A 24878-nucleotide genomic window follows, 5' to 3' on the forward strand; every position below is an offset into this window, starting at 1 on the left:
AAATATCACATTTTCAGAATGATAGTCAAGTAAGTCTAACAGAATGCCAAAAAAATAGTCTAAAATATAATAACTCGATGGTAAATCTATAATTTATGGAAATTTAATACCTTTTATAAGAACTGATTTAAATCAACGATTTTTCAAAAAAATCATTTGAGCTTGATTTAAATCGAACAACTTTGGTGCTGTTGCACCTGGAAATATCACACTCTTTAGATATTCCTACTAGCATTCCCTAACGTAAGAACTTAATTCAATAAGTGACGCTTTTAAAACGTCCACTATAATTTCGTGAAACGTATTTCACTATGTATCAACTTCAGGCTGAACTGACAGGTTATAATTTTTGTCAATTTGAGTCTATTAGGCCTTTGACAGAGATCGACTATCTGTTTTACGCCCCTTCTTCCGTGACTCGTTATTGAACGTATTATTTCGGTTGTTTGCAGCACCAACAACAAGTGGCAGCTGCTGTCGAGAGGGCCAAGCAAGTAACCATGACCGAATTAAACGCAATAATTGGGGTGAGTTTGACACTCTTTTTGCTTCGTTTTTGTCTTTTTTTTGGTTTTTCTTTCGATCTAATTTTGGTTCAGGCTCGGATTACGCTGTACATTATATTGCATATTAAGGGCCCGGGCCCTGTTTCGCCATATAGGGCCCGCGGAATTTAGGTTTCTAAATTTTAATAATTGAAAAAACGTTTGATATTGAATTCCAAATCTGATACGTTTTACTGTTCAAAATAATTATTTAAAATATTTACCTTATCTTGAGACAAAGATAATTACACGGTGACCACATCTATATTTTCAACTTAAATCGATAGTGTTCCACGTCTTTCTGTCTGTAACTTCTTTTTATAAACTATTCCTACGTGTTTTAAATATAAACGGCAACCTTAAACTACAAAATAGATCTTTATATAAAATCATCTCCAACTGTCTTGCCCCCCGCCGAACACTGCTGCCAGAGCTTTGATGACAGCTTAGGCAGTATAACGAAAAACATGTTGTAAGTCCAGTCGCGGTAGCACAAACTCTATATTGGACTTTGATGGGGATTTTATGGAAGCACCTATTGGAAAGCATTTCGACTAAAATTCAGCCAGTTACTGCTTTTCGCAGATTCAAATAAATATAAACATTTTCGATCTTATTAAAACCAAACTTCCATTAAAAACCAATTTTTTAAGCTCATAAATATTTGAAAAATATATTTTTCTGCAATTTTCTACAGAAATTTTACCTTATTTTCCGTTATTTTATAAAATATTACTTATATTTTCTATAAAAATGTTAGGGCTTCTCTGTGGTCATCTTGTAATTAAAATAAAATTTAGATATTGTAAAGGCGAAATACAAATTAATTATCCGAAACTTATACAAGACAATTGCTATGATTGTATTATTCCGTTTAAATTAATTTGTGTTTAATCCGACCCTGGGTATAATAGACTTACTGATCGGTTTTTGTTTTATACTGGAAAAATCCTCCAAATCATCACTGTTATAAATAAAAGCACCACTAGGTGTCATTGTTTCGTATCTGACGATGTGTAATCCCATATTTCGAATAATTTCCTTTGTTAATTTATTTACTACCCCTTTCCTTTATTTACTACCCCTACTCGTATCGGGTAACTTCCGCGCGGACGCCAAAATGTTTACAAAGTTCCTGGCAGTTATAAATAATAACTTAACCGCGATATTGGGTGCTTGGCAGCGTTGCCAGATCCTTAAAATAAAATTATCGTACCGTGCAGGAAAAAAACTATTTCAGAAAATAATTATATTATCGAACATTTATGAAAAATTTGAATTTCGTGGAAATATTAACGTGGTCGAAGTTATTATGGTTATAAGAAATGCAACATTTAGAATAACCTATGGAAAAAATATTGACTAAAATATATTAAAAATTTGCAGTTTTATACGGTTCTCTGCATTGAAATTAAAAAATATCTCGAAATTATCGACACATAATCTGGCAACGCTGGTGTTTGCTCATAGTGTGGTAGGCATAAGCTAAGCTCCACCCTGAAACGGTTGCCATGACGTTAAATTGACGTCACAGATCATGAGCAAGCTACGAATATTTTGAAAAATGTTTAGGCTATAATATAAACGTTGGAATCTGGAATTGGAAAAAGTGAAAGAGGAAGTTCAGAGTACCAAAGGAAGCTTGAATTTTTTATCTCAAATTTCGGATGCGCTTAAGAGTTTTATGAAGGAGTTTTTGACGCTTTTAATTAAAAGTTGTTTAAAATAGTATTATATAATTTTCAAAAAGGAATTTGAAAATCAGTTTGGAAATTTTAAGAACTGATAAAAATTTTAGGCAATTTAATTTTAGCTGGAAAAACATTTTGAAGGAGATTTTACTAAAATATATAAGTATAAGAAATCGGGAATTTGAGTATGAAAATATTTCGGCTGCCTTGTAACAGAAAAAAACTGACTAGTGGCCTTAAGCGAAATCAGTAGGCTTAAAATTAGGGATGCATCGATATATCGGCCGATATTAACAAAGTTATCTATCATAACAGTAGTGTATATGATAAAATCATTGTAAAAGACGGTTCAGTACACACTGTCATACCATTTTATTCAAATTTTTCATGAAAAAAAATTTGCAAGAGCATATTCGAATATGCTTCTTTTCATTTTACGTGATACATATTTCCTGTCACAAATCGAATATCGCTGTTTTTTATTTGTTAATAAATAGAAAAATAGGCCGATATATCGGTGCATCCCTACTTAAAATAGACCTAACAATAAAGTATTTTTTATTAAAAGTACTTTGAAATTATTTTCTACTTGGCTAACTTTTGAGTAAATGTAAATTTAAAAAGTCTAATTAAGTTCGCGGCTACATTCGTCGTAAAGTGTATGGTAATTAAGAATCGCTATATCATTTTGTAATCCAAAACGGTACGAAGTGCTATCGAAATGTATCCGCCTATATTAGACATCTTTTCCGCAGCTCACGCGTGCAGTTCGGGTTATGTCAGTCGTTTATAAATGTAAATTACTTAATAGTTTTACTCGTCAACCGCGTATGGCTATTAATCGAGGGGTTACAAAAAACGTCATTTTTTTAGAAGAATTAATAGGCGCGTTGTAAAGTCGCGATTACCGACCCCCCCTCGTACACACTTCCTTCCCCCGTCATTGACGACCTTATCGAGTGACTTGGAAATTTGAATATCTGGAGAGGCTATTTTGACGGGGCAGCCGAGCGTGTCTTTACAACGAAAAGCCTCTCCTATTAACCCCCTCCTTCAACCCCCTCTACCAAATTTAATAGAAACGTTACCCTTGGATTCCCCGCATTGATATTTACTCCCGCGTCGGAAACTAGTGGAATGATTTCTAGGTGCGCTCACGCGATACCTCGACTAGAGAGAACAGCGACGCTCACACCCTCTACAGGAGCGTTTGTTAGGGACAGATATCCGACACAAAAGCTTATTGTTATTCACCGTCGCTGAGGGTTCCTAGTTTCGCTTTCGTCAGAGCTTACGCTTAGTACCGTCGTCGGGGTGGCTTGAACGCGTTAGCCTCTTTTTAGGCTCTGTTGATTTTGCCTCCGTTTTTGCTTTCCTACAGAAAGTTTACCTCCACGAACCCCCCCCCCACCCTTTAAACTTTTTTTTTTATCAATTTGTTAATGGTCCCCTATTTTCTATTGAATTTTGATAAACATAGTTTCGAAGGTTAGCGTTGCTTAGGTTACAGGGTTGCCACACGTCAGGGAAAAAGGGAAATCAGAGAAAAGTCCGGGAATTTAAAAATGGGCCTAAAAGGTCAGAGAAAGGTCAGGGAATTTAAAAATGGGCCTAAAAAGTCAGAGAAAGGTCAGGGAATTTAAAAATATGCCTAAAAAGTCAGTTAAAGGTCAGAGAATTTTAAGAATTCGTAAAATGTCAGGGAAAAGTCAGGGAATTCAATTTTCTTTTGACACTTAATGAAGGTAATTTTACTCTAGATCCGTGACAAATTCTATGCATATCATTTATTTCCTTGAAAGTTTGGCTAATTTTTTCTACATTGTAATAACCTTTTTTACTGAAATACAAGTCAATTTAAATAAGTAAAATATAAAATAAAAAGTTTGGCCTTAAATAATAAGGGAAAATTTTATTCAATGGGCAACGGTTTTGCCATGGCAACGAAAAATGTTTTTGACAACTTAAAATGGAAATTTTCCCATTGAAAATAACATGGGATTTTGACCGATTCCAAGAAAATCTCTGAAAATGGCCAGAGAATAGTCAGGGAATTTGAATCTGAAAATTTTGTGGCAACCCTGATCGAAGGTTAGCGTTGATTAGGTTAGATTGATTAGGGTTTTTGAAACGATTTTTAAATTAATTTATCCTGCAATACCTTTAAGTTTATTATACAAATTCGTCGAATCGCTTTCTTTAATATCGTAAATGAATTAAAACTAGAAGTAACGTGACCTTTTACGCGTATTTGTATAGCTTTCACGTTAAAAATATTTCACAGCTGTCCAATTTGTCTTAGTTTACTTCAGTAAAATACTCAACGCAACTGGCTCATTAATTGTACTTTTTTTGGGAAAACAAGTAATAAATACTAATATTTAACCCCCGTACTTATCACGTAACTAACAGGCGTGAAATTTTAAATTTTCGATTATATATTTTTTCCTTCTGCTTTTAACTCCGTTCTCCGAATGGTATGATTATATTTTATCCAAGATAGGCGTACAGCGCACGCATGGTTGGTTTCGCTGCAGCAACGAACTTTTTAATTCGCGTATTATATAAAGCTGGAAGCCGTGACCAAAATCGAACCGCCCTTCGCGCATTTAAACGTCGAAATTATAAGCGTTTTCTTCTTAGATTTCTACCGGTACACGCGGCACTTGAAAGTTAAGAAATGGGGGACGGACGCGTCATTTTCGCAAATTTTCTAATTGCGTAAGTGGGTGTGTAACGCGGTTTTCCTTTGTATTGAATGCCCCCCCCCCCCCCCAGGTACCATCGTAACCATTAGATTCGCTCTTGAATTTCTCCAAGGTAAATTTTCTCGCTTTGTTTTAACGTATTTTGATAGACTGGATGTACTGTCGGAAATTCACACTTTTTTCCCCAACTTTCCAAACTCGTAAAAAGATATTTGGCCAATGACTAGGGTAACCCTTGTCAGCTTAAACATTTTTGTTACATTTGAATTTTGTAAGAATATTGGTTTTAAACTTATAACAAATATAAACGTTTTAATCTTGTCGGATAAATTTTAAATTAACGATATTATATAATAACCTCTTGCAACGATGCACATGTACGACACGTATTATGACGATAACGTTTTCAGACATTTTTAATAATTAGCTAAGCTAATACTAAAGGAACCACTCAATGAAGGGTCGGACATTCAAAGAAATCCCGTACAATTTCCAAGACATTGAGAAATCCGACGATAAATTGAGAAATATAGAAAATAATTTAATAATAATACTAATAATAATCAGCTAGGCTAATACCCAAGGCACCACCTTAGGCGAGAAACCCAAAAATCCGTCGATAAATTGCAAAATCTAGAAATCCGACGCGAAATCGCAAAATCCAGCAAGAAATTGAGAAATTGCAAAATCTAGAAAATAATAATAATACTAATAATAATCAGCTAGGCTAATACCCAAGGCACCACCTTAGGCGAGAAATCAAAAAATCCAACGCGAAATCGCAAAATCCAGCAAGAAATTGAGAAATTGCAAAATCTAGAAAATAATAATAATACTAATAATAATCAGCTAGGCTAATACCCAAGGCACCACCTTAGGCGAGAAATCCAAAAATCCGACGATAAATTGCAAAATCTAGAAATCCGACGCGAAATCCCAGATTCCAAATTCCCGTACATATTTTGGTGAATGTTCGACCCCTCGCCACACAAGTTAACTCGATAGAGGCTATCCAAGCATTTTAAAATTCTACAGCACTTAACTTAACCTTTATATTAATCAGTATTAATTATTAGTATTAATACTAGAGTATTAATATAATAAAACGACTTTGTCTCGTCAACAAAATTTACATCGATAATTTCGTCTAATCTTTGACTAAAAATGTATCGAATTTCGTGGCCCGGGGTGAAACCGCGATGTCACTTCGAAAGATGGTTGAGGAGCTTTCCGACTCGTCATAAAATAATAGCATAAGTAACATAATAACAATAAGTATGACAATTAACGAGATTTACAACCAAACTGATTTTCATAGTTATTGCGTAATCAAGATGTTTTCTCAGCACAGAGCCCTCTAGTGTCTAAAATACGCGAGACTTCCGCTAAACCGAAATATCTGGTTTCCGATAGATAGGCGGAATATTAGGCTAAGATGATAAAAATTTAAAAAGTTTTTCTCGGCGCCGCGAGCTCATGTTTTTTTATCACGTGGGCTTCGAAACAAAGCCAAAGCCACTCGCGACTCCAGAACGGGCTCTCCGATATTAGGCTTAAATTTTTATCAAAACGTAGTCATCCAAAACGGTAAGTCACGAGTCCAAGTTACAGCTTGAAGAGAGTATCAGTGCCGAAAAAGGTTCGGTTAGAAAATTAGTATTAAAGCAATAGCAAGTGTCATACTTATTGTTATTATGTTACTTATGATAATAGGGATAAAGAAGTAATGAATACGTCGAGGTGGTTGGGAACTAAATAGTTGAACCCCAGTTGACGGATACGGCGATAGAGAAAAATGTGCTCCACTAGTTTTAGCGAATTTATTCCGGGAGGGGGGGGGCAGTCGTTTTAAGGTTTTGCAGGAGATTCCCCGTGAGACCACTCGCGTTAATTAATCAGCTAGCAAACCGCCCCTAATCAAGTGTCATCCCCCCCCCACCCTCAAACCGCCGCGCCACTCTTGGCAGGTTATTTCCATTCGTCACCGTTGGTGGCGCTATATACCTCCGCGGCCATTAGAGGGGAGCTAAAAGAGCTTTAAGGACAGATTAATGAGGGACAATCCCTTCTCTCCGCTCCGTATGAGAGAGAGGCTCTTGATCTTCTGGCCCCATCTCGTCCCAGAGACGGATCAAGTCGTAGCCCCGGCCGAAACCCTCTCGCCCCACCTGCCCACCTTCGTTTTCTCACCGCGAGCCATTTTTCAGCGTGTGATTGATTCAAAGCGAAACCGCGGGAAAAGGGAGACCAAATACGTTGAAATTTTCGGACTAAAAGTAGCAACGGTCTCAATTTTAATTAGTCCAAACTTCTCTTACCTTGGAATGTTTGTGGCCCTGGAAACCGAAAGTAATTTTTCGAGTTTAGTATTGTAGTAACTTAATCTTACTTTTCCAAATATCGCCTTATTTGCATATCAAAAGATCACAAGACGTTCAATATACTTACGCGTACCTTATTTTGTCTTGAAAAAATTGTTTTTGGCCATATTTGTTTATCACTTTGCCCTTTACCAAGTGTTGATTCTGGTACGCGACGATGGTCTTAATTCCCATACCCTTACAAGGAGACATCCCGAGGTGTTTCTCCCCGATATTTTCAAACTCGGGGGGTTAAGTAGACCTTCATGTACCTTGAAAGCTCCTAAAGAGAAAAGGTTCAATGGCCATTCGTTTTTCACAACTGAAATTTAAACTTCCTCTACGTAAAATAGCATGGCAAAATCACGGGTTATATTTAACTGATTTAAACCAATTTTATCGATTTTAATTTTTTTTCCTTACAAAACGTGATTTTGCCATTCTATTTTACCTCGTATTTTACGTAGAGAAAGTTTAAATTTTGAGTTGTTAAAAACATTTTTGGTTGTCATGGCAAAAGTGACAAACGAATGGCCCCCGAGTTTGAAAAAAATCTCGGGATGCCTCCTTGTTAGTACCAGAAAGCGGTGGCGTTACCGTAAAGGTAGAGCTCGCGGAAACGGATAAATTAACCGCCAAAATTTCAATTAATCATAAAAAATTCGATTAACTGTTTATTTATGGATATTATTCGCGACTATTATACGATTTAATAGGCAATAAGTTTTTATTCGGATAATTTTCGGATATGGATATAAAAGAAATGAACGGAAAATTTGTTATCCGAACGCCGAGCCCTTCATAAAAGGATACTCGGATACGAAACGTTGACGGTTTTTGTCGATAGGAATTTCGGTTCTTCGAAGATGATTTTGGAGGGTTTTTGTTTTATTTTTTCCGAATGTCGTTTTTGTGTGTGGTATGAAAGAGAGAGGATTTTTCCTAATGATTCGTGGAATACGGATGATTAGGATGAATCCTCGCCGCGTAATTTGATCCCTGCATCCCTCTCATCTGAAGCGTTCACTCTCCTTCCCACCCCTCTCGCCTCCGTCCTTCCCGACCCATCCGGGCTCCCGCCACTCGACCCACGACCCCGATTGACCCCCGAACGAACTTTGTCCCCCTCGTGATCTCCTCCCTCCGTTCTACAGCAACAGATGCATGCCCCACAGATCCCTCCTCACGCCCAGGCGGCGGCAGCGGCGGCGGCGGCGGCCCACGGATTACCCATGATGCCTCACGCGGCCGCCATGGCCGCGGCCGGACTTCAAGCCGGCCCGGGAATGCCAGGAGGGGCCGGAGGAAGCGCGGCGGGCCTTCTCGCTCTGTCCAGTTCCTTAGCCGCGGCGGCCGCAGCCGCGGGTGGTGTGGGCGCACCCGGCGGGCCCGGGGCGCCGCACCTGGGAGCCATCACCTCTTCGGCCAACGCGGTCGCCTCTCTCAAAGACCATCGCTCCGTCGACGAAAAGAGATCCAGTAGTGGTCAGTATCTGTTTTCCTATATCCACCGTATCTCGTTTATTATTATAATGTACTTAAATATATTCCGTTCCTTTTATTCGCTTCTGCCACTTGATTCTCCGGACGTCACTGGTCTCTCCTCTCTCGCCCGCTCCTTTTTTTCTCGGCATCGGAATCCTCCGTCACCATGGTGACCATATTGATCCCGCACTCTTTTTTTGATCACTTTCCTCCACTACACGAGCAGCGCACAGTTCCGAAGAAAGACAGGTAAGCCCTGGTTTTTTTTTTTGGTTGGTAGGTCATCCGCTAGGTGTCCTTGGATTTCCCTTTTCTTTAGATCACCCACACACTAGGTATTGTTAAACGTATTCCTATATATTGGCAAACCAGAATGAACAATCTCCAATGATGTCATTTTAGCGTATGACGTAGAATCACTACGCCACATACAACAGGGTTTACGTTTATAATTCCTATAAAATACGATATTTTCAAAAATGCCCTGTAACATCCTATATTTTTACGAAAATCTCCAAAAAGTCCTATAAAATCCTATAATAATGTCAGTTAAATTGCTAGATTTAGCTATAGGATAAATTCATATACAAAGTCATTCTAGTCTATACTTTTGTTATTGTTAACATGGTTAGCTATTAGTATATTTTTGTGATAAAATGGTTAAATAGTGAATATTTAAGTGAAAATCAAAGATTAATTCACTAAATATAGATTTTAATTTTAAATGCACACAATTAGTAAGTGAAATAACATATAGTCGAAGTAAATGAACCGAAGTTATCAAAATAGCGCTCAGAATCGGAGGGCGTTTTCCTTATGAAAATGAGAAAATCGAGTCAAATAAAAGATAATTTCCAACCCCGTCTTTTGACGTGATAAATTGCACTTGGGGAATTGTTGGTATAGCTATTTCCATGCTATTTCTATGTATAAAAAATGGTTTCATAAAAACAAAACTTTTTTCGGCCTAGGAGCGCGCAAAATTTCAAATTCGAGGTTAAAATGTAACTTCATAAGGAAAACGCCTCCAACATGGGGAGTATAGCAGTCTGATAACTTCGGTTCATTTACTTCTGATATAGTCCTATGAAATCCTATAATTTTGAGAAAATAGTCTTTTAAAGTCCTATATTTTTAGAAATATAATCCCATTTTTCCTATAAAAAATTGAAGATAAACTACATAAAAAAACTTATATCAGAAGTACATATTTTTTATCTTCCTTTCGCAAGCTTCCTTCATTACATAACGATTTTCTAAGACTCTATTATTTCGAGAATATTTACATTTAACATCGTTAGGCGGATATCTGTTGAGCGGTTTGCTATATTCGAACTGTCAATGTTATTTCTGGGTTATTAATGTTTTTGACCTCTAAAGCAAGCGGGCATTTTAGGGAAATTTATGTAATACAAGCGCAATTTCTTAGTAAAAATTCGCGAGGCATAAAATGAGGGTAAAATCATAATTCAATTTCAAGTGTCCTTAAAGGGAATGTTATTCCCTTAATTTAAAATATTTGGAAAGTAATATATTTCTGCTGGTAATATGTAGGGCGGTAAATGAATGGTAGCGTCGAGGAACTGACTTGGAGAAAATTGGGGCGTGAGAAAGAATACGAGCTACTCTTGGCGGATTTCGGTTGAGGGTCAGACAAGGTCGTGCAAGAGGTCCCCGCGGCTCTCTCGTCTTAAGTTTCGCCTTGTTTTCCGAGGATAACAGCGTCAGCAGCTCACTTGGAGGGAGATGTGGGACACCGCGGTTATAGAGTCCATATTGGAGAAGTATTTGGCCCTGAGTTATGAGAGGCGCGTGTCATTTACATTTAGGGAAAAAACAGACTCAACTTCGTTTCCCCTCGCGGTTCAGCTACCCTACCTCACAGTCCCCCCCCTCCCCCCGTTTGTAAGGCCCCTTGACATCATACTACACAAAATCAATAGTAAACTTGGTTAATCTTTCTAAGAAAGTTTGTATTATTTTTATTAGAGGTTGGGAAAGTGGTTAAATTTTTATCTTCCGCTGTTATTTTGAAAGTTTTTCCATTTCCACTGCTGGAATCTTCGAGATAAATGATAGATCCTGTTTCCGGTTTCCTTTTTCGTTTCAAAAAAATTTCGACTATTTTACGTGGAATTAATTGTTTTTAGAGAGATTTTAGTGGATTTCCTCGATTGAAATATAACTTTTGCTTTATTACAAAATTAAATAAAAAATACTCTTAGCAAAAAATATTTACAGAAATACTCTTTGGGAAAGATAATTTGAAGAAAAAACCAAATACTCTTTGGGAAAGATAATTTGAAGAAAAAACCAAATACTCTTTGGGAAAGATAATTTGAAGAAAAAACCAAATACTCTTTGGGAAAGATAATTTGAAGAAAAAACCAAATACTCTTTGGGAAAGATAATTTGAAGAAAAAACCAAATACTCTTTGGGAAAGATAATTTGAAGAAAAAACCAAATACTCTTTGGGAAAGATAATTTGAAGAAAAAACCAAATACTCTATGGGAAAGATAATTTGAAGAAAAAACCAAATACTCTTTGGGAAAGATAATTTGAAGAAAAAACCAAATACTCTTTGGGAAAGATAATTTGAAGAAAAAACCAAATACTCTTTGGGAAAGATAATTTGAAGAAAAAACCAAATACTCTTTGGGAAAGATAATTTGAAGAAAAAACCAAATACTCTTTGGGAAAGATAATTTGAAGAAAAAACCAAATACTCTTTGGGAAAGATAATTTGAAGAAAAAACCAAATACTCTTTGGGAAAGATAATTTGAAGAAAAAACCAAATACTCTTTGGGAAAGATAATTTGAAGAAAAAACCAAATACTCTTTGGGAAAGATAATTTGAAGAAAAAACCAAATACTCTTTGGGAAAGATAATTTGAAGAAAAAACCAAATACTCTTTGGGAAAGATAATTTGAAGAAAAAACCAAATACTCTTTGGGAAAGATAATTTGAAGAAAAAACCAAATACTCTTTGGGAAAGATAATTTGAAGAAAAAACCAAATACTCTTTGGGAAAGATAATTTGAAGAAAAAACCAAATACTCTTTGGGAAAGATAATTTGAAGAAAAAACCAAATACTCTTTGGGAAAGATAATTTGAAGAAAAAACCAAATACTCTTTGGGAAAGATAATTTGAAGAAAAAACCAAATACTCATTTGAGTTTTAGTCCCAAATCCACGTAAAGAAAATATTTACTAAATACTCTCATAAATGTATTGAAAAGAAAAGAAAAGAAAAATATAGTATTTAAAGTACTATTTTGAATACTAACCAATTGACAAATTCCATGATGCATATTTTTAAAAAAATAGGAAATTATATTACCTTTCTTCTTCATAATAATATAATCACAAATTTAATAAATTATGATTTCTCGCTCTTAAGCGATTCGAGTCTGACTTAACTGCTGTTATCAATATTTATAAATATTCACCATGGGATTTTATTTAAAATTTTTGACTCCTTAGCGAAAAACGTTACCCATTTTATATTTACTGACGCTAGGTTTAAAATATTTGAATCGGAGAAGGCAGGTTATCATCGATGAATAAATTAATGACGAAAAATATTTAATATTCGCCATTTTTTCCTATAAATTAACCATAACACCCCTTATTTTAAAGGGCGGAGGAGGGCAACGAAGAATTTGGCGCGTAGTGAACCCCCGCGTGTAATATAAAGTATGTGATACGAAGGTTGGTGGGGGATGAGTCGTGTAACGCCAGTTTAGTAGCCGAAAACCGTTCGTCTTAATAAATTTGCAGAGCGTATTTGAATTTCGTGTCCTGGAGCTGGTTTTGGCACGTATAAGGCTATGATTGTATAATGTATTTAGTAGTTGGCAGCCCCTAAAATCGCCTTTTGAATTTCAATGGGACCGTTTTGCTAATTCGTCGGCTATTCGCGACCCCTAGCGACGGGTAGCGGAAACCCCCTCTTTTCTGAAATCAATTTCTGCGGTGTTCGAGAACCGAAGCGTTACGAAATGTCCACCGCCCCCCCCCCCCCCCGCCGTTTGCCAGACGGGATAACGTGGCCCGCCTTTCTAATGAGCTATTAAAGCTCTTCGGCTTTGCCTCGATGCGATACTGGTAATAGCCCCCTCTTTCGGATATAACCGCAAATACCGTTCCCTAATTATTTTAAAGTATGCGGTTAGCCCTGGAATATAATATCAAATATTATAAATGTATATTCTTTAATGCAGGGAAAGTATTTTTGTACCATTGAATTAACTCTTTATTATAAGATCCGTTCGGGGGAAGTATCTAACTAACATCCTTATTTAAACGGTTTTGTGACTCGCGGACGCGCACGTTTTAGTAGACTGTAAAACGGCCGAAAAATAGTGCGTTCATTAAAAATGCCAGTAGAATAGTTGGAAATCTCTATAATTCAGATAATACTACAAAATAGTAGACGACGGGATGTAGGATCTAGTTTTTCAATCCCAACTAAAACTGTTACGGCCATTTTGATCAGTCCATTCTAGTGAAGCGATTTCTTAAGTCATTGCTGTAAAATGGAGGAAAATTAGAGGAATACTGATTCAGATACTTACGCGAAGGTGGTTTGTAATAACCTTATGATACTAATTGGTGATTAGAGTCTAGAACGCACCGGAAAATAGAACCTTAAATATTTTGTCTGAAAAAAATTTAAGAAACAGTTTTAGCCGTAAATTTATTGGGCGAATTGCGTTTGACCATGGACCAAGAATTTAAGGGGACTCACTTTTCCCGATATTTTGACACGGTAGGCGTGGTCTAAATTGGAAGGCTTACTGAGGTACATCAGCCGCTTTGAAGCTCCTCAAGAATTATGTTCTACCACGGCCAACTTTGATGTCTCGCGCATCTCTCGCGCTACAGCGGCCATCTCATTCGTTGACGTTTCTGTGTTAACCTATGAGCAAAAGATGTGTATGACGTCAGCGCCCCTAGCAGATTATTATTTTTAGTATGGTTTTTACATTGAAGACAATATAACCACCGAGCGTGGCGCTGACCTCCTACACATTATAGTACAGTTTATAGGGGGTAAATCCTTGCTCGCGGAATTTCAACGAATGTGTTGGCCGCTGTAGCGCGAACAGCGCGTGATCAAAGTTGGCCGTTGTTCAACTATCACTGCGAGTTGGGGATTAGGAGACAGTACGTGCGAGAAAGTTAGGTTAGGCTTAGTTCATTAAATTTTTTAAGTTTAGAAATGAAATGGATTCCAGTTAATTTGATTAAAAACCCTCAACCAGACGCCGCTAACTGGTTATTTTTACTTAACACAATGGTTAATTACCATTACTCAAACTTTTAAAGGCCCAATTTCAAAAATAAAAGGTCTAAACCTTATCATTTAACTGTCAACAACGGCACCATTTTGTCAAAATTGAACGTGAACGTTCCAACTTCTCTATGAAACTACGCCGGAAATCGACTTCAGCGACGCCAAGTTGGTTCACACTGAACTAAAATTATCCGTGATTTTCTTTTTCCCAGCATTAACGCGTGCTTTTAAAAGCCTAAACAGTGAGTCCATGGTTTGATCGTGCTCTTTGGATGACATTGTCATGGCTATAATCCTATTGGTTCTTTTAGTCTAGTGATCTCGGACTCATTTAATAATGGCAGCTAGAACATCCAATCAATTCAAGCAGGAATCCATACCTCTACTTTGTATGGATTCCTGATTCAAGGCTTTTGCTTTACATTTAATTTTTTACTTTGATTATAGGCGTTTGAAATTTCTCAGTTTTCCCCCATTTAAATTTACAACCATATGCCAAAAGGCGGGTATAAAATCCCTACATGATAGTTTGGCGGTGGCACGGAGACGAAATTCAGGGACTCGGGTTTTCGCCGGAATAATCTTCATTCCGCATCATTTTTTTTTCTGGGCGTATTTTTTCGGGCCCTTGAATAAGAAATGTTAGAGGGAGAGACCGAGCGTGGGTTAGGTCACGCTCGGAGGATTTGCCCTCCAGTTAGGTCATGGGCCGCTGACTATTGAAAAGTCCTCTTTTTACTCGTACCCCCTCCATTCGTTTTCTGAGCGTAGAAACTCGGGAAAACAGGGCATTTTTGGAATTTGGTAGAAGAGGGAGGGTTGTAAAATCCAAAAGGGCGGGAGTCGGACCACATTGAGCTTCGAGAGTCTACAATAGGGGGAGCTGAGGTGGCTGCAATTTTTTATGGTTGAAAAGGATATGGTGGAGATTAAAGAAATGAGGGAGAAGGGACGGAATTACCCCAGGCGGAACCGATTGCTTCAGGGGGTTCTTTATTTTACCGTTTTGAAACATTCTTAAACATTTCCAATTTTGATGTTATAATCTTCATTACATTATTTTGTAATAGGTCGTATATTTGTTTTCTGTATTGAAATATACATATGGTTAGAATAAATTATTATCACTTACCATCTTCTCAGACTTCAAGGAAATCGCAAAAGTAATATTTCCTAGAGCCAGGACTTGCAAGTTACTGTTTATATAGTGCTTGTTGTACCTTATGCTACAAGAAAAATAAAATATTTTTGCTACAAATGTTTAATTTTAACCAGGTAGATTTTTCTGAAGTATTAAGGCTTAGTTTGGTTTACAGGTGAAAAGTTTCACATTATTTTCACAATCAGTACCTTGCAGGTCCTGGCTCTCGGATATATTACTTCTTGGCGATTTCCTTGAATATGTTTTATTTAACCGCCTCTTCTAATGGACGTGAACCTCCGTGTAAGCGTACAGCACGAAACAGACTCCAATGTGCCCATTTTCACAACTCAAAATTTCCCCGCCGCGCCGATTATTTGCTTGTTTTATAAACCTTATTTTCCCGAAGTAAGAGTGACATAATACGCTATATGATGTATTTCGACCCCCACAATTTTTTTTATTCCGTACTGTATTTTTACAAAGCAATGGAAGCCTGCGTATAATGGGGAGCAATATTTTAGGTACTTCTGATATAATACTCGCATTACATCTTGTATATTTTCTATGAGAAAAAAATCTTTCCCCAAGATATACTAAAAATGTATCTCCCCTCTGTAAACATTGTTGAGGCTTATTGAGCAGATGTAAATTAAAAGTGAATAAACTGATTGTATGTTAAACATTCTATGTATTATAATATGATGTAATTTCAATTCTATTACAGAGAAATTCTATATCTCCAAATGACAGAGAGAAATTTCGGAGTAGGACGCCTGACTTAGACCATGAAATTAAGAAGAGAAAAAACAATCAGGAGAAAGTTAGTTTTATTTGGGCACTTACAATCTTTTGAAAATTTGCAAGGGTTATTTATTGTTCTTTTGACAATAGGATAGTGATGGTGAAAAAAGTGACCAAGAGCTAGTAGTTGACGTTGCAAATGAAGTACGTATCTTATTATCTTTTCTTGACCCCAGAGCCATGATTCAAATTTTAATAATACACACTTTGTCAATTGAAATAGGACTCTGTCGGTCCTCCCAATGGTGGCCCACTTTCTCCTCGAGAAAATGGGACTGAAAAAGTTATTAAAAAAGAACATCCACCTCATAGTCCTCATAGCAGCATCTCATCAAACTCCAGCACACCATCATCCAAACATAAGGAGGTGAGAAAAGTCACATTTTTAAGCTTTACGTGTGAAATGCAAGAAATATTTTAATTATGAAAGTGATTTATTTTAATTTTGCATTCCAGAATGAAAAAAGTACAACACCTGTACCCAAATCTTTAACTCCTACAAGTTCCTCCTCCGGTAATATACCCGGATCTAGTGGCCTCAAACCAGTATCTAAAGGACCTCCTTTAGGTATCGATCCCTTTTTTTTTAAGATAAATACCATAAGTGGATAAGACTTAATACAAAAAGTTCCTGAATTGGGTTGTGTTCTGGCGTTGCTTATTAATAGTGTTATTTCTTGTCAGAAACTTTATTAAATTATGCAAATAGTAGTAGATTGCCAGGCCTACTATCGTGTAAAGTTTTAAATCTACAAATCCATGAAAAAAAACTTAAAATTTACATAATCCTTTATTTTTAATAAATGATTAAGTTTGGGAAAGATTGATTTTTATAGGAAATAAAGGCAAAATATGTAGTAACTTTTTACCACCTAGCTATTACTTAAATCATTTGGGTTTCGAGCTTTAGCTTAGAGTGTGAAAAATCTAACTTTTCGAGTATCAATCTGAGCTTTTAGGCTTAGCTTAAAAAGTGGTTTCCAGTACTCTAATAATTAGGATTAGCTTAAAAAGGGGGTTTCAAGTACACTTATAATTAGACTTATCTCTCTAAAGGGGGGTTTTGAGTACTCTTATGATAGATTTAGCTTAAAAAGGCTCCAAATAATTGGGTTTATTAAGTAAAACATTTAGAACATAAAAGAATATTTACTGCCTGAGCTTTTACGTATATTTTAAGCTATTTTAGTGAAGTCTAAACTAATAACTGGCCATGTAAGGGAAACAAACAAGAAAATAGAGGATTGATGAACCGCCAAACAACTGACAATAAATAGCTAGGGCACCCCAAAATTACTAGAGACATACCCTGTTATGTAACTTGTGGTTTTAGTTTCGTTTTCTACATTAAAAATCAGTGACCAATCACAAACAACTAGGACCTGTACCTCACCCACTAAGAGATTTTAAGGCGGGACCAAAGGGAATTTTTTTAGTAGCTTTTCCTGCCATTTATAAAAGATCGGGAGTAGTGCCTTGGGAAGAATAATAGTTTGAGTACCCCAAAGATCAGCCTAGGCCTCAATTTGAGCTTCGAGTATGAGAGAAGTCATGTATTAAAGAAATTTTGTATGAAGTCTTATCCACTTTCTGTCTTTTCTTATGGATAATATGACTTTTTCTTATCACTTGATCGTTTGTCATTTTAGGACCACCCTTTCCTTACTCTCTACATGGTGGTGGTCCAGGGGGACACCCGGGTTTACCAGCGGATCTAAGCGCAGCAGCCGCTGCCGCAGCTTATTCCCAGGGTCTCTTACACAACAACATTAGCCCAGCGGCACTCAATTCCTACTCAAGGTCCTTGGTAAGCTCTTTCGGCAGTGGCCAAAAAATGTTAACCGCATCGGAAAGTATTTCCGTTAGTAGCGAAATATGGCGGCAGCATCTTAAATATCAGTGGTTTACCGAATAAGTTTTTAAAAATTTCTCCTCAAGGGCTATACCGGTAATAATATTAACTATCATTGAGAATCTCAAATTGTATTTCCCAAATACAGCAAATACAAAAGCAAATTTTTAGTATGAAAAAAATCTATGAAAGTGATAAAAACAAACAAAAAGGCAAAAAATCTAAGGGTGTGTATATTAGTGTTGAAATCGTATTATAAAAAACCCGTGTAAATAAAAATACACACATGAAATGCGGAAAAATATTTCGCAAAAGTCATTTCACTTGTATCCGAATTTAAACTTTACGCTAAGAAAGAGGTACTGTTGACCTTAAAAAATTACAATATCCTTTATTCTAATCAATCTCGCTTTGTTTCGCATTTAAAATTTTTAAAAAGGAAACAATGGCGAAAAAAAAATAACACCTGTTTTTTATCAAAGCTGTGATTTGAAAAGAAATGTTACACTTCCCTCCGTATTTCTGTTATTTGTAAGTTTATCTTCCCTTTTTTTGTGTGAAAACTAGTACAAATAAATAAGATGTAAAAAGAAGGAGACTGATTTATTTGGAAAAGAGAATACAGTTGTTGTGGCTTACCACTTGAGAAAAAAAAAAGATAGCTGGTGCAGTGAAACTTGTCCAAAACAAAATTTAAGCACCCCTGCATCAAAAAAGATTGTTTGATAAGAATCAGGTGTTATTTTTTTTACAAGTCGGTTACTTTACTTCGTAAAGTGGAAAATAAATTTTTAGCCTGCATTAATAATTTTATTTTTTGGTTTTACGTAAGCTCTTAAAATTTGTTACTTTAGAAAGAAATTTCTTTGTAGGAAAGTTTCACTGTATTAAATCTTTTTTTAAGCTCTTGATTAAATGGAAGCTCATAAAGCTTCTAATTAAGCATATATGTATGTTTTTTTTGACTTGACCAATTTATCTTTTTAAAAGTGTGGCTAAAAATTTGATTTATCACTGAAGTAAATGTAAGTTTAAAATTAATTATATTGCAAATTCATCTATGAAGCTGTTATGTCTTCTTCATATCTTCTCAAATACTCTGAGATAAAAATAACTTGTTGATATATATATATATATATATATATATATTTCTTTTGTTTTATTTGCACTCTAATGCCATGGATTTTTTTAGGTTGGTTACGATCCTCACTCGAGTATGCGAGCTGCTGCATTTGGCAATATACCTGGTGGAAAACCGTAAGTATTTTACAGTAAGTGCACAGAGTTTAAACTTGATCGTTTTTTTTTTCAATTCAGAGCTTATTCCTTTCACGTCAGTGCCGATGGGCAAATGCAACCAGTTCCCTTTCCCCCTGATGCCTTAATTGGCCCTGGAATTCCCCGACATGCCAGACAAATAAACACCCTAAGTCACGGTGAAGTGGTCTGTGCCGTAACAATATCAAATCCTACAAAATACGTATACACTGGTGGAAAGGGATGTGTAAAAGTCTGGGACATCAGTCAACCGGGAACTAAGAGCCCAGTTTCGCAACTAGATTGCCTGGTACTGAATTTTAGACTTTCATTAATGATTAAAAAAAAATTAAAAATCATTCTTTACTTGCATTTACAGCAACGAGATAATTATATTCGTTCCTGCAAACTTCTTCCGAATTATCAAACTCTTATCGTCGGAGGTGAAGCCTCCACCATTTCCATTTGGGATTTAGCATCAGTAATATTAATCATTATAAAGTCTTTTTTCAAAAAGTGTTCTGTATTTAAAGTTTGACTTTTGACCACAGCCAACTCCCCGAATAAAAGCTGAATTAACGAGCAGCGCTCCAGCCTGTTATGCTTTGGCAATCAGTCCAGATTCCAAAGTGTGCTTTAGCTGTTGCAGTGATGGTAATATCGCAGTCTGGGACTTAAACAATCAAACTCTGGTTCGACAGTTCCAAGGACACACTGATGGAGCTTCCTGCATTGATATATCTTCGGATGGGACAAAACTGTGGACTGGAGGCTTGGATAACACAGTACGATCTTGGGACCTGAGAGAAGTATATAACACTGTTTTATTTGAACCAAATTAAGTAGTATGCGTAAAGATTACTGATGATTATATTTTCTAAATAAAAGGGACGACAGCTACAACAGCATGATTTTTCGTCCCAAATATTTTCACTTGGTTATTGCCCTACTGGTGAATGGCTAGCAGTTGGGTAAGTGATTTTTGTTTAATAAATAGGAGGAAAAGGAGAGCTCTAAAATTTTAATTTCATTTTCTTAAAGCATGGAAAGTAGCAACGTTGAAGTCCTTCATTGCGCCAAGCCTGATAAATATCAGCTTCATTTACACGAAAGTTGCGTTCTCTCTCTTAAATTTGCTTATTGCGGCAAATGGTTTGTTTCTACGGGTAAAGATAATTTACTAAACGCCTGGAGAACGCCATATGGCGCCTCAATATTTCAAGTAAATTTTTTTATCATTATTATCATTGATAATTTTTGGTACATTGAAGATGCGTGAAAGTGATTTATTTTTAAACTTTTGATACTAATAACACGTTAATTTTTTCAGTCTAAAGAGTCGTCATCCGTATTAAGTTGTGACATTTCTTCAGATGATAAATATATTGTGACTGGATCGGGTGATAAGAAAGCCACGGTCTATGAAGTTATATATTAATGTTGATGGCTTATAAAAAGGATAGAATTTCTATACTGTGTGAAAACTTTAATTGGAAACACTACGTAAGTTGCCCGAAATGATCCCAAGGAAAATATTTTCAACCAAATGCGGAGTGTGAGAAAAAAAAAAACTGAAAACTTGAACAACTGATAGGATTATTCATCTGTGATGTTTTCACTATATATATATATATATATATTAAGAAGTTGCAGTTTTTCGTAATTGCTTGAAATTCAAATGAAGTTTAACCTCAGGAATGTACAGTTAGAGAAAAAGTATCTGAGATGTACAGGTGTTCCATATTAAGAAACTTTCTCGCTGAAAGTCAATGGACAAAGATAATTTAACAATTTTAAATTAAAACTTCAATGACCAACAAAACGTTTTGCACATTCCTCTAAATACAATGTAATATAGAACAAGCAATTTTTAAGTTCTTCCATCATATTTTAACTTCTTAAAATTATTAAAAAAAATACCAATAGAATTGTCTCTTTTCATTATTACCCCCAAACAGGGTAATAAAAAATATTTATTTGTTGAATTAAAACTTAACATTGTGTGGCGCGCCAATTGGGGAAAGGGCCATTGGACCAATGATTTAAAATTTCCACTAACAGTTACTGAAATATTTTGGGCTAAGCTACTGAAATATTTTTATCTTATTTATTATTTTAGACGCTAGGGGGCTCTGTGCTGAAATAAGCTTGGATTGAAAATAACTTATAGTAGAATTTTGTTCCCTCTTGTGATGTGGAAGGGAAACCGATACTAGCGTAAGCTTCAATCATGTCGTAAAACTAGTTTTATGGAACCATTATGATTTGATTTCTTTAACGGAAAGGAACTTAAGTTGTGGGTGCTGAGTATTAGCAGCAACAACACTAAAAACCGTCCCCACACAATCATTCTCCCAAATAATAAATAAAATATCTGGCGTAGACAAGGGGAGGGTTTCCGTGTTCAAACCCCCTTTGGGTGTAAGTTTGGCTGTACTATAATTTCACCCCTTCTTCAACCCTTAAGAATTTCTGGATACTCCACTGAAATAAATAATTCTGAAAGGGTCCTACAATTAATGTTTATCCAATATTTCCTTTCCTTACTGTGGTTTTTAAGTTCCCTCTCTGAACTGGCTTAGGCTCTAATTACACCATTTATTTATAACTATAAGTAACATATTACAAAAAGTATGACAATGATTTATTTTGATCTGTCACATAGCTATCTCAAGCTCTTTTTACTTCGTGCTCCCCCCCCCCCGATTTATTTTGATCTGTCATAGCTATCTCAAGCTCTTTTTACTTCGTTCCCCCGCCCCCCCCCCGGGGCAAGAAATAATGAAAGAGTGATTATTACGCTGCCAGATGGGCGGTTCCCGCAAAAATTGGACTGCTTGGGTCATGGACTTAACAAAACGTAGGGACGGTTTGCAGAAGAATTTTGGCAGCCAACGATTGTTAAATTTATTTATTTACAAGGAAAGACTGCTAAACTAAATAGGCTTGTAGGCAGTCATACAGGGTAAAAAAAATAATAAAAAAGTTGCAAAATGGTACTAAAAATGTAAGAAAGGTGATGCAGTACATCAGAGGAGGACAAAAACATAATATTAACTAAATGAAGAATTAGGGAAGGGTTTATAGGAGATGTTGGCGAAACGTCTTCACTGGGGCGTAGTACACTCAAATGTTTGTACAGGGAGATAATTCCAGTTAGAGATACAGCGGAAGGAAAAGTGGCGCTGTCGAAGTTCTGTTTTTATTTGTTGATTTTAGCGCAATGACCCCGGGTACTTCGTAGAGAGTCAATCTGAAATAGGATCGAGGGGCTGATGGTCGATTTGCCTGACCAGATGTTCCAAACCTGGACAAGATCGTTCACGGCAGGTCAAGCTATAGCTAGGTGGTTGTTGCGGTCGTCAGGGGTTAGGTTGTCAATACCCCTGGTAAATTTGGTGAAATGTATGTGGGCGTTCGTAAGGTTGACTTGGTCACTGAGGGAAGGTGGACTCCAGATCTCAGAGGTGTCGTTAATATGTGGGAGTACAAGGGCATTGTATAGAGTACGGATGAGGCGTGGCGAGCGAAAGAAGAAGTTTCGACGTGTTGGGCCCGTAATGGAGTTGATTCATCGACGATTCTGGTAGTGTGGTTCCCATGGTCAAGGAGGGATCGACTCAGACACCAAGGTCGCGTATTGGGCAATCCATATTGGGAAGTGGCACTCCGGTCAAGGTATAGGTTGGAATTGTTGCGGCCGAGATGGTTGATACCCCATTTAGTCACATTGAAGGCCATTCCGCGGTCTGTTGCCCAGTGGGCTACTGCGTTAAGATCAGTTTGCAGGCAATCATGATCTTCGGGTGATGCAACAGGGGATGCCAATTTACAGTCATCCTCAAAGAGGTAAATACAGGCATCTTGCACAACATTAGGCATTGAGTTTATGTATACTGAGAACAGAACTGGTCTGAGCACGCAGCCTTGAGGGACTCCACTAAGAGGGGTACGAGGACTAGAGGTTTGGCCTTGAAGGACGACTGAATGTTGGCGGTCTGTCAAGAACATGGAGAGCCAGAGAAGGGCCAAGTCCTCGATGCCGGCCTCCTGTAGTGCTTCGATGAGTTTCTGGTGAGGGATGGTGTCGAAACCTTTACGAAAGTCTAAATAGATGAAATAACGGGCTTTCCGTCATCCAACCAGGTAGTCCAGTCGTTGGTTGTTGATAGCAGGTTGGAGGTGCATGAGTGCTTGGAGCGGAAGCCGTGTTGGGAGGGATAGAAGAAGTCGGTGTCTGTCAGGAAAGTGCGCAATCGATAGTCTGCTAGGCGCTCACTAACACGGGCAACAAGGCACGTAACTGCAATCGGCCGATAGCTCGTGGGGGCAGTTCTCAAGCCAGCTTTAAAAATTGGGGTGATGTTGGCACATTTCCAGACGTGCGGAACTTGGCCGGTTGCCAAGCTTCTGGTGATGATTATCGAGAGGGGGTACGCGAGGGCGGCAGCGAGTTGCTTTAAAAGATATGGGTGGAGGCCGTCAGGGCCAGCAGCTTGGTGGACATTGAGTGCAATCAGCGGTTTATAAACTGAGTCTGGGGTGCATGTGAAAATAGAGAAAGTTCGAGGCGGTGTCGTGGAAGGGTCGGTCGTCTGAGGTCGGTGGGTAGCAGTGCGAGATGCGGTGGCAGTGTTGGAAGTGACTTCCATAAAGTGGTCATTTAAGACTGTAGCCATAGACTTCGGATCGGAACGCAAGACTCCATCCGGACTCTTCAGTTCTGTAATGGTGAATTTGGATTTACGGAGTCTATTTACATGGCTGAAGAACGCCTTAGGATTTCTGGCGATTTGGGTAGTAAGGTGATATTCGGATTTCGCTTAAATTTCTTGGAAGCGTTTGTAGTGGCATTACGGGCTATTTGATACGCAGTGTAAGTATCATCAACCTGAGAACAGGGCCGTAACCGGGGGGGGGGGGGGCGGTCGGGCCGTGCCCACCCTGGACCGTATGGTTGTATGTAAATTTTTTTATTTTTTTTTATTTGTTTCCATTTCGTGCCCACCCTGAAATCAAATCCTGGTTACGGTGCTGCCTGAGACGGGGGATAGTGCCTAGATTTTGATTGAACATAGCGGCGTCATGCTGTAGTTTTACAATTTCTGGATCGCCCAAACCGCACGGGAAAATGGCCCGGTAGAGGTTGTTGCTGTTTGCGGAAGGGGATGAATAACTCAATGCCTCTAGTGAGGTTGTCTAGGAATGCAGTCCAACGTCCCCTCGGAGGGGTATTACAATCACCGTGTCTGTCGGTGTGTCTGTCTGTCTGTCTGTCCGTCTGTCTGTCCGGGCTGCAGTTTCTTGGAATTAGGGAAAGGTTTTTCCAAAAGCGCCCGATTTTGTCATTGGGTGTATTATAATTTTCTTTTGCGAATTGTGAGTGTACGTGAATAATCTTCGACGTTTGGGACGGACCAAATGTCCACGGTATACGTTTTATTATAAATTTGCGATAGTATCGGGCGGGAATTGAACCCGAGCCCTCCTGCATGACAGGAGAGTATTCTACCACAGACCCACCGATACATTTTACGCCTCATTGAAAATTATAAACTCAGCTTAGCGGAAAAGTATATTAATACTTTTTAAAGTCTACATTTTTTACGTATGAGATTTTAAATGTCAAATCTTGTTTTAGCGCAGTCAGCAGAGATAAGATGGTTAAAGGGTAGAATCCGTGGGGTGTCCACTTACGAGTTAGTTAGTTTTTTGTAATTTATTTACCTGT

General features: G+C 37.4%; 1 protein-coding gene across 5 annotated transcripts in view; it reads left to right on the forward strand.

Annotated features, from left to right (window-relative positions):
• The window catches only part of LOC149922933 (transducin-like enhancer protein 4), a 39790-nt gene extending 18762 nt beyond the window's left edge, over positions 1–21028 (forward strand). For 4 of the 5 annotated variants that reach the window (XM_090164082.1, XM_090164083.1, XM_090164084.1 and 1 more), the window contains exons 7-21: positions 453–527; positions 8459–8789; positions 9016–9038; positions 15962–16057; positions 16129–16182; positions 16262–16405; positions 16495–16606; positions 17688–17845; positions 19083–19147; positions 19208–19457; positions 19527–19628; positions 19699–19956; positions 20036–20118; positions 20189–20369; positions 20478–21028. In XM_090164082.1, the coding sequence (XP_090020208.1) occupies positions 453–527; positions 8459–8789; positions 9016–9038; positions 15962–16057; positions 16129–16182; positions 16262–16405; positions 16495–16606; positions 17688–17845; positions 19083–19147; positions 19208–19457; positions 19527–19628; positions 19699–19956; positions 20036–20118; positions 20189–20369; positions 20478–20585 (2040 nt within the window). In that variant the 3' untranslated portion in view covers positions 20586–21028. The remainder of the gene's footprint in view (positions 1–452; positions 528–8458; positions 8790–9015; positions 9039–15961; positions 16058–16128; positions 16183–16261; positions 16406–16494; positions 16607–17687; positions 17846–19082; positions 19148–19207; positions 19458–19526; positions 19629–19698; positions 19957–20035; positions 20119–20188; positions 20370–20477) is intronic. The other variant, XM_090164087.1, reaches the window with a different exon arrangement.
• Positions 21029–24878: the final 3850 nt, after the last annotated feature.

The sequence above is a fragment of the Leiobunum rupestre genome, chromosome 11 (assembly GCF_980474605.1).
Source record: "Leiobunum rupestre chromosome 11, qqLeiRupe1.1.hap1, whole genome shotgun sequence".
Classification (NCBI taxonomy): domain Eukaryota; kingdom Metazoa; phylum Arthropoda; class Arachnida; order Opiliones; family Sclerosomatidae; genus Leiobunum; species Leiobunum rupestre.